Consider the following 17,724-nt stretch of genomic DNA (forward strand, 5'->3'; position numbering starts at 1 on the left):
TATCAGTATCTTCTGCTTTAAAATTATAAAGATATTCAAGGTAAACTTGCATATCAGTATGAACTGTATATGAATATAAATATTTGATTTCAACTTAGCTGCACTCAGTATAATATAATATAAATAATATCATAAAATCATAATATCATAATATGATAAAAAATAATGCCATAATATGTAAGACCTTTCAGTAGTAAGTTGTTTCTAATCAAAAATGGCTTTTTCTTTTCGAATATATTTTTCATTTTTCTTCCTATTTACAGTATTGACAACTACTGAAATGCCCGTTGTTAGCACGGAAAAAATAAGTTTATAGCAAATGTATGAAAAGTGTATTTCCTTCCCTTAGGATGTAAATTGGAATCGAAATAAAAAGATAGAAACCCAACTCAACCCAAGTGCTATTCAATAAATCCTTTCATACGACGTGGCCATTATTGTTTACGAAAAATTCCTCCCCCTTCTTTTGCATTTCAATTTGACTGCAGGGTTTATGAAAAATACCGAGGTCAACCCAAGTTATATTTAAAAATTAATTTTAAATGGTTCAATTAAATGTCTTCACTGTCACTATTTAATGAATACAAATAAGAAGCCATGTTTCTCCTTCAGAGGCAGAATTTTCGGAAATCCTGGGACACGTATCAACATATTTTCAGTGAATTCAATCTGACTAACTTGAAAGGCTCATGAAATACACATTATTCTTCATAAGTTTTGAGCTCCTCAGGATATAACGGTGAAAGTGCCAAGATAAAAACCCAGAGCAAGTCAACTGCTAACTATGCTCGGAAATTCACTTCAAATGATTTATCCGTTTTCCCGTGATGATGAAGCAGACAACATTGACAGCACATTGGTGTTATGTTGAGAATAACATAGATCCCCTTTCCCTTCAGAAGCGAAATTCTCTAAAAGCGCTGGAACACATAGCCACCTATTCATAATAAGGAGGTTATATACAGTGGTGCTATTCTAAATGTTTAACAACCGGTTCTCTCTCTATATATAATCATCTCTCTCTCTCTCTCTCTCTCTCTCTCTCTCTCTATGGCCGTGTCCAAAAGTGCATAGTGCACACTTCGAGGATGCACACTCGAAGTCTACAAATGGAGTGCACACTAAATAGTGTACACTTCGTAAAATTAGCTTTTGATCAGCACTTGCTTACAGCGCCTCGTTGTGGTGGAATATGGAACATTGATGACAAAAGAAGGGAGAATTTCGCGTACTAGAAAAAATTAGCATGCTTTTTTTCTTTAGATGAATGACTTTCCAGTTATATTAAAGATAAATAAACCGTACAGATTGACTATATGGGGTAACCATAAAATGATTTAAGAGTTTTTTTCATGTATGCCAACAGCTTCAGCTTTGCCGTGCCTGCAAATATTTGTCATTTTGGGTATTTCACGCGCAGATTAACAAGAGCGGAGCATAAATGCAATACATATATAATATATGTGTGCGTTGTCTTATGTGCACAATAAACTCGTAACAGCATAAAAAACACTAAACTATTGGCGATATTCTACTTTATTAGGCATGCTTGCGGAGGGAATATTTAATAATCTCCAGAAAGAAGAGTAGCACTGGTGATTAGGGCGCTGAAGACACTTTTGCGAATTAGTTTAGGAATTTTATTGCAACTGAAAGTAGGCAACGTGCAAGAGCGTTAGGACATCGAGGGGAGCGGTATTTACAATAATGTGGCACAAAACTACTTTGGGAGAGGGTTGATACTGAGTATAATTGCTTCCTGTACGGTAGATTTCACAACAATGACAGTATAATTGTTGTAGTTCTACTGTATTCTTTCAGTTCAGGCATACTGATTGAACTCTTTCTACCATATTGCGCTAATATTGAAGTTCCTTAGATGTTATTCTTTCACTGTGAATTTATTGATTTTACCTGGAAATCATCGAAATAGTGTCTCCGTATTCTTAATCTACAGCAAAAGTTAACACATAAAAGGATGACAAGGAAAGAAATGGTAAAGTTGAACAACATGAGGACCAAAATTACAGAAAAAAGCTATTATGTCGCTAAGAAATACCAATTTATAAGGATATTGCATACTCAAGGCGAATAACCCTAATGAAAGTAGTATGGTAAAAATAACAAAAAAAAAAAAAAAAAAGTGAGATTACTATCTTATAAGCCTGCTTGAATGGAGTTCTGTATATTGTATACACTTCAACATTTACGTGCATTTTACTACGCTTTCGGCGCCCTACATCTCTCTTGAAATATACTCTCCTACATGCTTCCCACTGCGAAAATGGTTATTCAGTAACGAAACAAATCCCCTCGTCCAAATATAAACGTAAAATAAACTACTAAAAATATAATAAGAATTTTATGAAAATTAAGAGACGGTTTTATGAAAAAATACAGTATGTAATGTAATGGCTCTCATTGTTCAACTATACGGAAGAAATTATTGTTCATAATTTTTTAATACTGGGTACAGCAATGGGATTATATGAATTAAGAGGAAGGCAAGTCTTTACTTTGGACATTTCTTTCAATGAATCGTTCAATGAACCGATTCGTAACGAAGACGGAAAAGAAAGTGCTCTGCGGGGTTCCAACCAGCCTTCACTCGCTAACACTCGCTCGTCAATATTATGTGAATTAAATATTATACTTTGGTACAAAAAGGAACCAACCTACCTACTACCTTATATACAGTATATGGGTGAAGAGGCAAGTTGTTAAAACCGAAACCAAGAGATCAAATCGCTAAATCGAAGAATAAAAAAAATGAAATGGCCATAGTAAAGACTTACCAGGAGTAATTTGTGAAATCTTTGATAAATGTGGAGAAAGGAATTTTTGATCTGTATTTCACTTTTCGGTACCTGTCAAAAATACACAATGTATGGTAATTGGTATATTACAGTCTCTCTCAAGTGCAAGGAAATATGGTATCGTTGAAAGGAATTCGTTTAGAATCAAAACTATAAAATTAGGTTTATGTGTCTATGAATTAACATTTGCGGCTGCGGCTGTAGCTGTAGCTATAGAGAAATGAATAATCTATGTATACTATGCTAGAACTTAATATATTCATACACCATTAAAATTTGTCATTTACGTGCAAATAGCCGCATTACCGATAGTGCAACTATTTCAATTAAGCTACATAAACCATGTAATATTTAAGCACAAATGTCTTTATAGCATTATTAAAGAAACTATTTGTTTGTTTTCCCTATACTATTTTAAATTCTATTGCATACTCAAAGAACATAACGTAAATACATTTGTTATTTGCGTAATATTTTTATATTCGACTTGTAAAATCACTAACTTGTATGTTTATCAAGTAAATTATTATAAAATCAGTCCACAAATATATTTACTTAAACAAAAATATTAAGAATATGCCTATTAAAATTTTATTAGGTCATTCTACGAGAAATCGCCATATTAAGCACACAAGTATACTAACGTAGTGTACATCCTCGCACACTACGCACTATGCACTCGCACACTTGTGAACTTGGACCTTTTGACGCACACTAGGTGACGTCACTTCCGGAAATAAGCGTACTTCAAATGTGCACTTGTATCTTTTGGACACGGCCTATATATATATATATATATATATATATATATATATATATATATATATATATATATATATATATATATATATATTAGAGAGAAAGTAGATGGATAGATATAATTCTCTTAGGAAACAAACCATACAAGATAGACAAAAGCAAACTTTCTACTGGATACCACAAATAACAAGTAGCGACCCACACCATTCTAATACAAGGTGGTCTGTCGAAATTGAGTATCACTGCCAATATCTTAGAAACAAATTATCCAAGATAGATGGTTGTCAGAAAAGATTGGAAAGATCATAATCCAGAAATGGATTGACAACTGTTGATAATGGTATGTATACGTTTCACATTTAAATAACCTTCACCACTAACACTCATATGGCTCAGTTCTCATTCTTGATATCGGAGCATTTGAGATTAAGAAATAAACGCTATTATACCTTGTTCTAACTCTCTTAGAGATCATATATTTAACCCAGGGGTAAAAGTGGATCTGAAAAGGTAGGAGGACGATAGGTAGCGGCATCATGTCACACCGTCCCCCTGCCTATCTTTGCCCTTTTTTAGGATCTGGAGAGACGCCGTACATATTTTTTGGAGGTGCAGCACGACACCCCCGCATTCCCCCTCATTTTTACCCCTGGTTTAACCTATAGCTATAAGAATTTCTAAAAACAAATGTAGTTAAACTAAAATTTACTGTTCCTGGGTATAACTGGGTAAAATTTACTGTTATGTCTGGCTATAACAAACGGTTCTGCGAACTGGAAATATTTTAACAACCGGTTCTTGCGAACCGGCTGAATAGCACCACTGGTTATATACCAAAGTTTCATCTTCCGAACATGAAGAGTTCATCAGATACTTTATCTTCAGAGTATCTTTTAAACTCTCTCTTCCATCCTTATTACGATACAGATTTTAATGAAAGTAACATGACTAAAATGGCTCAAACCGAGTGAACAATGCTTAAAGAGTTCGTCTCAAACGATTCAGTCGTTTTCCCATGATGATGAGACAGACAACGTAGATTTGACTATGGAGGAAAAGTTATAGAAATTTCCCCCTTAGAACCGGAGGTTTTGGAAACGCTGGGACACGTATTCAATTATTTTAAATAAGAAATGTAAATACGGAGTTTTATCTTCCTGACCTGAGAAGTTTCTGAGACATTATTTTGGGCATAAATTTTGATACCCCTCTTCTTCCTTAGGATACACATTTTAATCAAAATAATATAATTCCAGTTTGAGGCAGGTACTAATTACTGTATGTTCAAAAATATGTATATGTAAACGTTCCAGTTGGTGTTATCACGATATGTACAAATCTGAACTAAAAATTATGAGTATTGAATGTTAAATGGATTAAAGCTTTCTTCTCAGATCTTCTGTACAACAGGAAATCAGTAAATCAGTAAACTGTCAAAATTGTTGATCCATTAACTGTAATTTACGTAGAAAGCGATATAACGGGTGCGGCAGTGAAACGGGCGATTTTGAAACTTCCACCAGCGATACAAATTTATTCACAGCGATATAAAAGAATTACAACATGAATTTACAATGCTTGCAATTTGTGAGGAATGTTTCTGAACAACTTGCACATCTTGCACAGACGTGTCACGACACAAAATGTCCATCACTTGAAACTGACATCACGTAGGTGTCCTTTCCCTTCACACATATTCCAAGTCTTTTATGGGAGTTGGACATCGCATCTTGCAGGACTGGCACTGAAATTCGATTAACTTCCTCGCGAATTTGATCCTTCAGTTCCTGGATGGTATGTGGTGGGTCATACCGGAAGATCTGATTTCAAATGGCCCCAAAGAAAGAAATCACGCACTGAAAGATCAGGGGATCTTGGAGGCCAGAGAATGTTCTCATTCTTGGAGATGAGATGACCAGGAAAAATGTTCTGTAGCGCGTTAATGGAAATGCGCGAGGTGTGGCATGTGATCCCGTCTTGTTAAAAAAAAAAAAATGTATTTGCAGTTACAGGAAGATCAGCAAGCTGTGGCACTAGGAAATGGTTCAACATGTGAACATAACGTTCTATATTCACAGAAACAGCATTATCGCGATCGTCTTCAAAAAATAGGGCCCGATGATTCCAAATGATGATGTGCCACACCACACTACCACTTTCTGACTGTGAAGCAGCTTTTCATGAAGTATTTCAGGATTTTCACCTGACCATATGTAAAGTTTTGCTTGTTAACCAAACCTGACATATAGAAATTGGCCTCATCGCTCATGATCAGATTGTCGCATAGGACTGGGTTGTCGTTCATGAGTTCCAACAATTCCCGGCAAAAGCGTAGTCTCTTTGGGAGGTCGTCCGCATTCAGTTGTTGCACTATCTGCATTTTGTATGGGTGATATTTCAGTTACTTGTGCAATATTCGCCGTACACTGAGATCCGGTATGCCAAGTCGCAGGGCATGCTTGCGTGCAGAACGCCTGGGACTTCGGCTGAAGGCTTCTTCCACCCTTGCAACATTCTCTGGTGTGCACACGCGTTTCGCACTTCCACCCCTCTTTCTCATCACATTACTCGTTTCCTCAAAGTTCCGTACCCACAATTTGATAGCATGCGCCGACGGAACTGGGGCATGACGTGGGAGATTGTAATGAGCACGAAATACACGCTGCGCGGCCACGTAGCTATCATTGTTTTTGTAAAACGCCTCCACAGCAAAAGCATGTTGTTCACCGGTCCACGACGCCATTTCAACTGAACACCGATATCAGGATCAATGGCAAAGGTTTGTTGTCCAGATGGCACCACTCTCGTTTTCTGATTCCTAACGTAACTTACTATTTCCAGGGTTTCAAAATCGCTCGTTTCACTGCCGCATCTGTTACTTTATTCAAACTTGCATTGTTTAGATCCTACCATCATACGGATTAAGATCCCAATTTCAGAATTACATTCAATTAGTATTCCCAAATGGTCAGAAATATCACATTAAAAAAAAAAAAAAAAAAAAAAAAAAAAAAACAGTCGATTTACATCGTGGTTTAAATCACTTTACGGATACAGGATTTTAAAACTAAGCAAACATGAAGCAATTATTGTCTTTTCTTAAATAAAGTGAGTAAAAATCTCTGACTTGCCACTACTTTCTTGTCGTCAATCGCCATCATCTCTTATCTTTGGGTGCATCTACATACTAGTTTTATACATAGGTATTGCATCTATATGCCTTCTTAAATTTGATATTTGTTTAAAGTAGATAATGAATAGAGGGTATATGGTTAGATACATCTCTGTGAAAACTTAGATTTTTTCTTGTTCTTTTCTGTGAATTCTTTGGTGATAAATTATGAATATTTAAAAGAATAAATGAAATGATAATATTACCAAGGAAAAAATTATATAATGGTAATTTTAAAATGAAAGTACTGTTTTTTAATGTTATATTTATATGAGGATGGCAAAAGGTAGTGTGCAACTTTTTGGTCATTTTCTGATTTTTCACTCCGGTACTTAATCATATTGAGATCTATATGCTGAGAAAAGTTAAACTGAAAGAATTTAAATTTAATTCATAAAGTGGCAGTTTGCTTCCCTGTACAAATGTATATACCATGTTTTTCCATCCTCGTATACATATATACCTATAACGAGGTCAACGGTTCAATATGTACAAGTTAAAACTAAACTTTTGTAACTAGAACAAAGATAATGTTATTCCTACATACAAAAATATGAGAAAAATTCTTACCTAAGTTATAACAGTTATATCAATCTTTATTTTTATCTTAGTTAAATTAAAATTTGATCAGTATTGTCATCAAATATGACCGCATCACTTGAGCTATTACACAAGTTACTTAAACAAGAAGAAATGTTCGAACTATTGGTGTCGTACACAAGGGGGTTTCAGGGCTTAACTCCTCTTCACCAAGAAGTTATTGGAAATTTATCATTTATTATAGTAAGACATATATATATTCACCCCTTAATGAAATTTTGCGTGCGTTGCTTCTACACGTAATTTTTTAAATGTACAAATAGTAATTTAGATTAATGCTTATATTTGTGTTCTCTTAATACTAGCTTCAATGTAGAAAAGTAAATTCTACTTTTAAATGTTTTCAAATTGTTAAAATATGAAAAAATTCTTTACTTGCCTAACTTTTCACAAGATTATGAGATAGCTCTTAATCGTATGTACATAGATAGAGGTTAACTTTTTTATTGATTTTATTTGCTCTGTTTTAGCAGTAACTAATGAAAAAAAGAATGTTCGAAAGTTTTTCTTTAAACGAAATATTTTCTTGGTTTTCTATTGTCAATATTTACAAAATTATAAAAATTAGGTCTAATAAGCATTATTAACATTGCTATTATCTTGCTGTCCAAGCTTAGTCTCTTCAAAAATTCATCATGATATTTAAAATTTCTTTAGAGCTGTGTTCTTGCTTTTATCGTATATGCACAAATATACAGAGATTCTCATTTTCATAGATGTGGGCTGTTCCGTTTTAAAAATTAAAATTAAAATTAAAAATAAAAATAAAAATAAAAATAAAAATAAAAATAAAAATAAAAATAAAAATAAAACATTGAAGGTTTTATACATATGGTTTCTATTGATTGTAATTAATATTTTAAATAAGTATAAATATAAAATCAAACATTGAAGATATTTAGGTATCTTTATGTCAAAAAGTGTTGAATTATTATAAAAATTAACTATTTACATGTTAAAGGTAGAAACATTGTAGTAAAATAGATTTTTTCAAATGTTTTGTTAAGGAAAATATGTTTTGCGTTTTCAAAGTCTTTCAAGTGTTCATATTTATTTTAAATAATATCATTACTAGAACAATGCCTACTTCCTCTTGATAAATTGAACAATCTATATTTAATTGATATGTAAGTGTTTAAAATGTATTAATTAAAATATATGATTTGCTTATATTCACGAAAATTGATTTTCACAGAAAAATAGTTTTGTCAACTTTCTAAAATATTATTCAATACCTAAATATTTCGAGGGAAAGCGGAAAAGGCAAAAAAACAACACAGATAAAATTACATCATTCGAAGGAAACTCAGAAGCAAAAAGATTTATCAAAAACTGCACAAGTTATACCAGTGAAAAACATAATATTCTCTTTCCAGCCTTAGAAAAAAGTAGATGTAAACAAACCCAACGATTACCAGTAGGTCGATGACCAGTGATTGGTTGTTGGACTCACTGCACTAGTATCCTACCACAATATAACCCCTACTAAAATAATAATTTCAAATAAAGATATCTGAATTTATTCTCCATTTTGTGATAATAAACGCAATATATATAATATTTAACAAAAGATATCGCTTTGTTTCAACCTCATGCGTATTTGATATATAGTATTTACTGCGCATGCGTATGCGTTCGCGCGCCTATCCCACTCATTTAAAATTATAGCAGAATGCAGATTTCGTGGCGACGATGTGTGACAATAATCCATTTTCGTCTCGTGTTATAAAACACAAGAGGACACAGTAACAGCGGTAAGCTCGTTTATATAAGGATTTAAGAAAATACATATTTCCAATATAGTGTCAGTGCGTTAATTATTTACCAACCAACTGTAGCCTTAACACTGTGGAAATTATGCGAAGACAGTAAGTTAGCAGACGAACTTGCTATTCACGTCTGTCGCTGCCGAAGCACGTGTGAGCCGCGAAGTAATACATTTCGCTTTGTTTATGTCTACTTTGTTCTAAGGCTGGAAAGAGTTTAGGTGTTTGATCTTGTCCGATGTCGGGAGTATGACATTACATGAATTGAAATGAAGCTACTAGGTTTCATAACACATAAAGTTTTATGAAATCATTTTGCTTCGTTATGTTGTTATGTGCATCCTATAATAGAATCTTATTTGTTGGTTTGTCAGTCTTCGTTCCCGAAGAGAGGAAAGAGATTTCTCAAAAGATATAGGAGCGTTTCTTTCAAAAAGTTGGAAAGTTCTTAAGATAAATTATCATTTATGTTTTGTTTTTTGTATGTGTTATTGATTCCTTAGTTTATCATCATCATTAATAATAATAATAATCACTAACAGGCTACTTGACGGGGACTAAGAACTTCCCATACACTAATAGTATTCATTTCATTGTAAACGGAAGTAATATATTTTTAAACAAAGTGCTTAATCAATATAAACTGATTGTTTACAGTTTTCTAATACATCAATATGTTCATTTTTCAGGTGCTGTGGCTTATATTGTTGACGCAGTGAAAGGAGAAATCTATCAACATCAACAATATGTTAAATGCGCTAGGCACAAAGTCAACTGGAAAATAGGTCAGATATCAAATAAAAAAAAAGTTAAAGTTGCGTTTATAGTAGAATAAGAAATAAAAATTACGAAAATACTTTGTTACACTTTATATTAGTTTGTTTTCTTTTTTTTTATTTTTTTGGTAAAAATGCGAGGTCTGTCTCCTTTAAATTCCAGAAAATAAAGGAAGAAGATAAACTTGTATTATGTACAACAACAATAATAATAAATGTAAAATTCCCTTTTTCCATACAGGATAGATCAAGATGAGTCAGAGGAGATATAAAACTTCATGTTTCCTTGACTTCGACTTACACTGAAAGTGATGTCATCATCATAACGTTCCATTCATGTTCCAGTCTCTTCTTTTTTTTTACAAAGAGCGAGTGAATCTCTGATTTGTTCTGGAACAAGGGTAGTATATGAAATAAGACCACTGGAAATCGAACCGATCCGACCGATTGCTAACTAGATGATTACCTAACATGCCACTGTAATAATAATAATAATAATAATAATAATAATAATAATAATAATAATAATAATAATAATAATAATAATAATAATAATAATAATAATAATACTGAGAATCTTTCGATCGACCTTATCGCTGAGGAATAATGGCCGAAAAGTGTTCCATATACTAGTACTGGAATACACGTATTGTAGTATTTGCCATCGCACCTATTAATTAGTTCAACGTTCTTCTACAAGAGAACATTATTTGTCTTGTCTTTGTTGCCTTGTCTCACAATTACGAACGTCGTGCATTATGAATTTCAACCTAGTACCGTTGATAAGGTTCAAAACCAATTTTGAACCATTATATTCCCTTTCTGTGTTCATATTGGGTTTCTGATGAAGTAGGTCATATTCACATAATTCATGTTTAATGTATAATTTGAAAATTTATAGTGCTAAACTGTGGTCTCCAGTTCCTGTTCTGTGTTCTGGTAACATTGAATGTGTTTGTCGTTGTCGAAAATGGAGTGCTAGGTGTAGAAATGTAGCTTATTTCTTAGAGACCAATCATAACATTTATTTTAATCATCTTGTAACTCTAAACAATTAGCTTAATTCCTTATTTTCTTGTATACTTCTATTAATTGTTACTGATATTCTATCATTTACTACGATATTGTTGATTTGCTGCATGGAGATATTACATATTAATATCTGAAAACTTAAGGAAAAGAACTATAAATTTTAATTCGTCATTGTGTTAATTGTTGTCGTCATAGGAATAATATATTTTAAATAATGATGTTCATTTGTATATAAACAGTTGTAGTACATGCCTTACTTGTGTAATAAACATTTGAAAATATTAAATTTTAGAAACTGTACTTTCGACAGAGTACTAGCGTGCAAATTCGTCGTTCCATTAAATTTGCAATCAATAGCTCAAAAGACAAGGAAGCCCTCCAAATGGATTTATGTACTCACAGCGGAGCATAAAGTCAAGGTTAATAATTCTATTCATGAATATTCATCTGTGTATACAGATAGATCAAACTATCGTTGAGGTAAAGGTGAGAGTGATCCCCACCATTAACATGCAGAAATTATAATTAGCATATTGCTCTCGCGATACTGGTTTCAACTTCGCATTTCAAATCCAACTTTAGCCAGTTATTCTATGAGTAAAAGTACAAATAATGATTTTTTAAATTGTTTATTTATTTTTATACAAATAAGAATTTAATAGCTCTAGATTAACGTATGTTTGATGAGAATAGAATAAAGCTTTATAATTGATCTCAGTATTTTATTATTTAATTACTTAACGACGTAATAGGATGCGTATTAATAATAAAACTAAAATTGTACTTACGTAAGCAAAAGAACGGTAAACAGCTATTCGATGCAACATTTCAATAGTCAACTGTCATCTTCCTCATGCATGTTCCCGGTGTTGTATAATGTCGATATATATACAAGAGGGAAATATTTATCCCAGGTAAGGATGTTATGTTATTTCTGTAATATGAACCGGGATTAACCTTTTACAAGAGGGGGATATCCCCGCCATCCCCCCTTCCCCTCGTTAATTCGAACACTGCATGTTCCTTTAAAAATTAGCTGCTAGTAGAACTACGTACATATTTTGATCAGTTTCCTTCATTGTAGAGAAAAATGTTTATGATTTTTGAATCACTCCTGTTAAATTCCATGGCAAAAAACACTTCTTCCTTTTCTTTCTACGTATTTCCCCCAAATAGTAAGCGGCCTAACTCTTTAAGGAACACGTATGAGGAAGATGACAATCAGTCACTGAAACATTGTGTTGATTTTCCGTTACCATTTGGATACTTATGTGTATACAATTTTAGCTTCAATTATTTTATTTATTTATTAAATAATTCATCATTTTATGAGGTTAGTGTGAATGAAATGTCTGTACCAGCATCATTTCCAAAGGCCAAAAAAAGGAAACTACAATACCTGGTTAATGTAAATTTTCGCCATCTGCAATCACATATTTTTACCATCGCATAAATAATGATTCAATTCCGTGGTAAAAGAAGTGCATAGTCTACAGTGCGAAGAAATCCTCAACCACACGTTGGACTCCACAATCATCAGAGAAGATCTTCACCCCCAAAAAGTGATCTACTTAGATGCTAAAAGAGGAGTAGAAGGGTTAAACGTCATTAGAATACGGAGGATGAGGAAGGGTTTCATACTGTAACTCATGGAGAGACTGAGCCATTCCTTGAGTGACATGTAAGCATAAACTGTCGTGTAACATAAGGATACCATCTCTGTTGAGCATTGATGGATACTTGCGGATAAATTTGGACTACATTTCATGGACTTCAGATTTATAACGATCCGCAGTAATTGTTCTGTTTCGACGGAGAAAAACATGATAGATCTTACTCACCATAACAGTAACCAATACATTCTGCCGCTAGAGGTGTGGTTAGAGACACTATTCTTTACGTTGTTCATGATCCAACTACTTTTCTGACCATTTACGATTGTCATAGAAGGTCTTCCATATTTCATTAGAAGTGACAACTTGACCAGCAGGGAATCTTCAAGTTGTTCCATACATTCAGGAAACTGTACACCTCTAGACAAAGGCGATTCTTGACTGCTGGTGTCAACTCATATGGTACCGTGAGTCCAACCTTACTGTTTGCACGAAGTGCTCAATGATAGTGATATGGTGTGTACTTAACTGGCTGCAACAGTTTCCCAAGGATCTGCTTCCATGGCGTTCCTCAGGAGCTCATCATAGCACGGTATTGGTTGGTGTTCACAGAACTCATTTCTCAATGCTGTCTCCGGAACGCAATGTGACAAACCAACGGTGAATGTTGCGTTTATTTGCCATTCATACTCCAAATTCGTTGTTAATATTTTTTGCGGCTTGCTGTGCAAAGTGTTTCAGTTCTAAGTTGTAAAGGAAAATCACAGGCAAGGTGCACTTTCGTATGATCCTGTTCAAAACGCACTTCATCCTGATTGTCTGGGTACCTCAGCCTGTTTGCTGGTCCTAAACACAGTTTGTGATGTTAGATACGTGACCTTAGTCCATCCTTATATTGTATTACTGAGGTAAGTTTCCTACTACACCTCAAAGCAGACAGTTCATTCACACCAACTTAATATTACATAATTCAATACTATCTTGCTGTTGCAATTCATGTACAAACATTGCTATCAATACCAAATCTAGAAATTTCGCTCCCCCCCCCCCCTGCAAGAAAATTTGAAAGAGCCCCATCTATATGCAATACTTTTTTCAATAGTACATTTTAATGAAATATTCCTAGTGTTCTTTTTCTATGGAATAGAGATTCAAATATTTAACGTTTTACAAGAAATCCTTCCTTCTCGACTTCATTTCCGCAAACTCCCGTATAAGATCTCTTGTCAATGATCGAAGCCCTCTCATAGTTGATTGCCAACATTCCCAAGTCGCTCATTCTCTCCTGTGTCATTGAACACCTTAAATAGATCTTGATCCTCTTTAAGACTGAGAATGGCCTTTCGGTAGAAGCCACAGTCACGGGTAAAGTCAGGAATAAAGCAAGAGTAGTAAAAATTCAGGGTAACTTGGTGCAATAGTATTAAACTCGACGTATAATAATACCTCCAATTCAATAACAGTCTTGATCTGAAATATGGTTTTTAAGTCCAGTGCGAAGGGAAATTACTTCCAATGGTAGCGACAGGTCAATGTCTTGCTGGTACTACTTTTGTAGTTTTTCAGCCTTAACTAAAATTTCTTCGTCTGAAAGGTCCACACGTACTTTCGGGAATACGATTGAGAATTCATCAAGAATTGTCTGTAACGATAAAACAGTTCTTTATTTCATTGTACGCGATATCTAGAAATCTATTGTAAACATTAACCCTGAAAGAAGACTCTGTGTCCGAAAACCCATGATCTTCTACCAATTCATCAAAATGCTTTTCACTTTGGGTTGCCTTTTTTCTACGAACACAGGATTGGCTTTCCACTTCGTAGCAACAGAACTTTCCACTTCGCCTCTTGTTTTGTTTGATGGTATTCTTCTCTCATTTCCTTCAATTTCTCTCGGCTCTCTTCAAGACTGCGTAAAGATTTCTCAAGGTAAATTCGTTTAGTTTGGAGAAGTTGCGATACAATGTTCAATTGTGAAAATATTTTTGACAGCACCATAGTCAGAAACACAAAATCGAAGGAATCCATTACTTTCGCCAATCGCTCTGCTTCTAATACCTCATTAGCCTTTTTACTTGTCGGTGAAAGTTTTCGGAGAGTTTTCATTACACCAGCATACTTCAACCTGACAGCTACAATGGACTGCTATCGTGAAGCCCATCTGATTGGATTGAGATTTTTCAAAGTGACATCTGATTCTCCTGCCAATGATGACAGAATATCCCACCTATTTATATTTTGGCCATAAAAATATATACAAATCCTGAAGCGTTGTGAAGTAACTGGCAACTTCTTTTACATCTTTGACTTCATCATTAATAACAAGGTTTAGGTTATGTACTGCGCAGTAAATATATATAACTCGTTCCTCAATTTCTTAAAGTCTCTTCTGAACACCTAAGTAAGCACCATTCATCACAGCAGCGCCATCATATTCCTACCCTCTACATTTTTTCACAGACAATCCCAATTTCTCCAAATGACTTAACACCAGAGTTCCAGTTGGGATTCTTACATGTAAAAATTCTAAAAACAATTCTTCAATCTCGATCCGTCTAGAAATTTCGTTTTCTAAACTATCGTTTACTTCTGTAAAATTTACATAGTGAATAATGAAATTCATTTGATTTTTCTTTGATAATTCTTCAGTCGTATCAATGATCAATGAGAAAAATGGCACTCTTTTAATTTCCTTCCACAAATTAGCTTCTAAGTTTGAAGACAGGCAATGAATGATTTGATTTAGAATATCATGGCTAAGATACTTAATCTGGCCTTTGGGTAGACTGATTACCGGTGCCATTGTAGGATCATATTTAGCTAACAACTGTATAAGTCAACAAATTTCCAACGTAGCTTCCATCATGCTCTTTACTTAAGAGGTGATTGCTCACATTGAAGTAGGATAAAAAGTTCACATGGATCTGGGGCAAAAGTGCATAGTTTCAGAGTTAGGGCCACCCAAAAGCGTGTAAAACCTACACTGCAACACACGTTATTCCGTACACGAGAAACCGTGGAGTGGCAACCCATATCAGCGTAACTGAAGTCACACATAAGCAGAGGCGTATCTAGAATGGTGAAAGAAGGGCGCTAGTGTCAGAGGGGCGCAAAGTGCTGTTCCAGGATGGCAACAAAACTGGAAAACCAAGAAAATTCATGTAATTTGAGAAGACAGGATATGGTCAAGGAATTCTGCAATTAGTCAGGGAATTTCGATTTGTTAAGAATGAGATTTTAAAAGCATTTGAAATGAAAATTATAAGACACTTCCAAATGTGGTTGAGTGTATAACCAAACTTTAGCTTTCAAATACTTTTGTCTGCGAGTGTACAAGACACTTCAATTAACATTTTTTCCATCATCATTTTTCATCGTTGTATAAAGACTGAAAACTCAAGAAAGATAAAAAGAATGATTTATCGTTTTTATAAACCTCAGATTTCTCCTTTACAACCGTTGCAAGTGTTTGCCAGACAAAGAGACATCAGTTAAAAGTGATAATAAAGCAATAGCGCTTTCGTATTGCTAAGTGCACGCGTGAGAATAGATAGATATCCAATCACTTCTTCAAATGTCAAATATGTTCTCTTTGTGGACTGCTTTCTTCCGTATTTTAAACATATAGGACTACAATTATTTTATTCAATTTTAAAATAGTTTTGAACTTTTATTTCAAAGCATAATAATATGCTATTCCAAGTAACTTAGGAAAGAACTAAAATTTGATGTTTGTAATTTAGGTTAGGGCAACTATCCTATTTTAACATAAAGATACACTTGTCTTCTTTTTAGTAATGTTTTATGAAGTTTTGTTTTTTCTCCACAGTAAAGTCACAAAGGATTGAAATAATATAAATAAAGAGATGGGGATAGAGGTAGGAAGATAGAGAGCGATGTGAGCTTGACCTAGGAGCTGTTAACGCTTGATGCTCCGTTACACGCACCATCTAAAAATGTATATTTCAGCAATGTGCAGTGGATGCGCAAGGGATTCTCCCAGAACGTAATTTCAAGACATGCTCCAAACTGAATTCTCAGATATGCTCTGACTTAAAAGTGGGTCCAAAGTAGACAAAAGATAAGCCTTGGCAGCATGAACACGGAATGATTCAACTGGAAGTTGGAAGAGTTAGGGACCATAAGTTACACGGTTCCTCGTATTCGGAGTAACGCATGCTGCAATGTATTGTTTCACGATATTTTTCACTAAAAAAAAAAAAAAAAAAAAAAAAAAGCGTATGTGGATTTCATTTGGATCGCCAGTCCACGGTTCCTCGTGTTCAAGATAATGCAACTAATTTTTCTTCCCAAAATTTCAGCTTAAAAGCATACTTTGCAATGTAAAATAATGTTAGTTTTGTATCTTTAATGTCAAGCATAGGAAAAGTAATTAACAAAATGGATCAAGTAAGTTGTTTGTAAATTTTAATACAATTAAAACAATAACGCTTATAACTTTCATACAGTGCTATCATAATGAGAACATCAAACAGAAGAATATCGTTTTATTTAAAATTCAAGATATTCAGTTTTCCTATTTTATGCAGGACTAATTCAGAATAAGAAAAAATATTAATTGTAACACTAAATGTATTTGCACATGATTCAATGTTTGAATATTATTTTGTACTTATTTTAGGTCCAGGATCTACAGTAGCAGCCTTCGTGGCAGGTGTTAAGGAAGTTGTTCTTGTTGATGACATACTTGGAGACGAAAGGTTTCCAATGGGAGTTGGTCTACCAGGTAAACTCATCTTCAAATTAGGGAGAAAAAATAATCTTTCTTGCTTTGCTTCCACTAAAGTAATGTATAAAATGTAACACAATATAATAGAGATGCAAGAGCTCGGAAAAAACCCGGCTTTTTTGGAAAAAAAAACTCGGTTTTTTCTGCTTCGCTTTTTTGCTTGGGAAATTTTGAGCTTTTTTTGAAAATTTTGCTTTAAACTCATAAAGCAGACTTTAATTCGCTTCTTTAAAAAAAAAAAAAAAAAAAAAAAAAAAAAAAAAAAAAAAAAAAAAAAAAAAAAAAGGTTGATGCAGATGACAATATGAAACCTCGAAAATAAACCATGAATTTCAAAAAGATTTTTTACAATTCTTAAAATATTTACATTATGAATTCCAAAGGATTAACCAATATATGTAACAATATTTTAACCTCTTATATACAATAAGTACTTTAAA

The 17,724-nt window shown here is 33.7% G+C and overlaps 1 protein-coding gene across 5 annotated transcripts in view; it reads left to right on the plus strand.

Moving 5' to 3' along the window:
• Window positions 1-17,724, plus strand: part of LOC145662974 (cAMP and cAMP-inhibited cGMP 3',5'-cyclic phosphodiesterase 10A-like) — a 140,867-nt gene that overhangs the window by 29,439 nt on the left and 93,704 nt on the right. For all 5 annotated transcript variants that reach the window (XM_081729079.1, XM_081729061.1, XM_081729088.1 and 2 more), the window contains exons 3-4: window positions 9,803-9,898; window positions 17,177-17,281. In XM_081729079.1, the coding sequence (XP_081585205.1) occupies window positions 9,803-9,898; window positions 17,177-17,281 (201 nt within the window). The remainder of the gene's footprint in view (window positions 1-9,802; window positions 9,899-17,176; window positions 17,282-17,724) is intronic.

The sequence above is a fragment of the Thermobia domestica genome, chromosome 1, assembly GCF_964235325.1.
Source record: "Thermobia domestica chromosome 1, izTheDome1.hap1.1, whole genome shotgun sequence".
Taxonomy (NCBI): Eukaryota; Metazoa; Arthropoda; class Insecta; order Zygentoma; family Lepismatidae; genus Thermobia; species Thermobia domestica.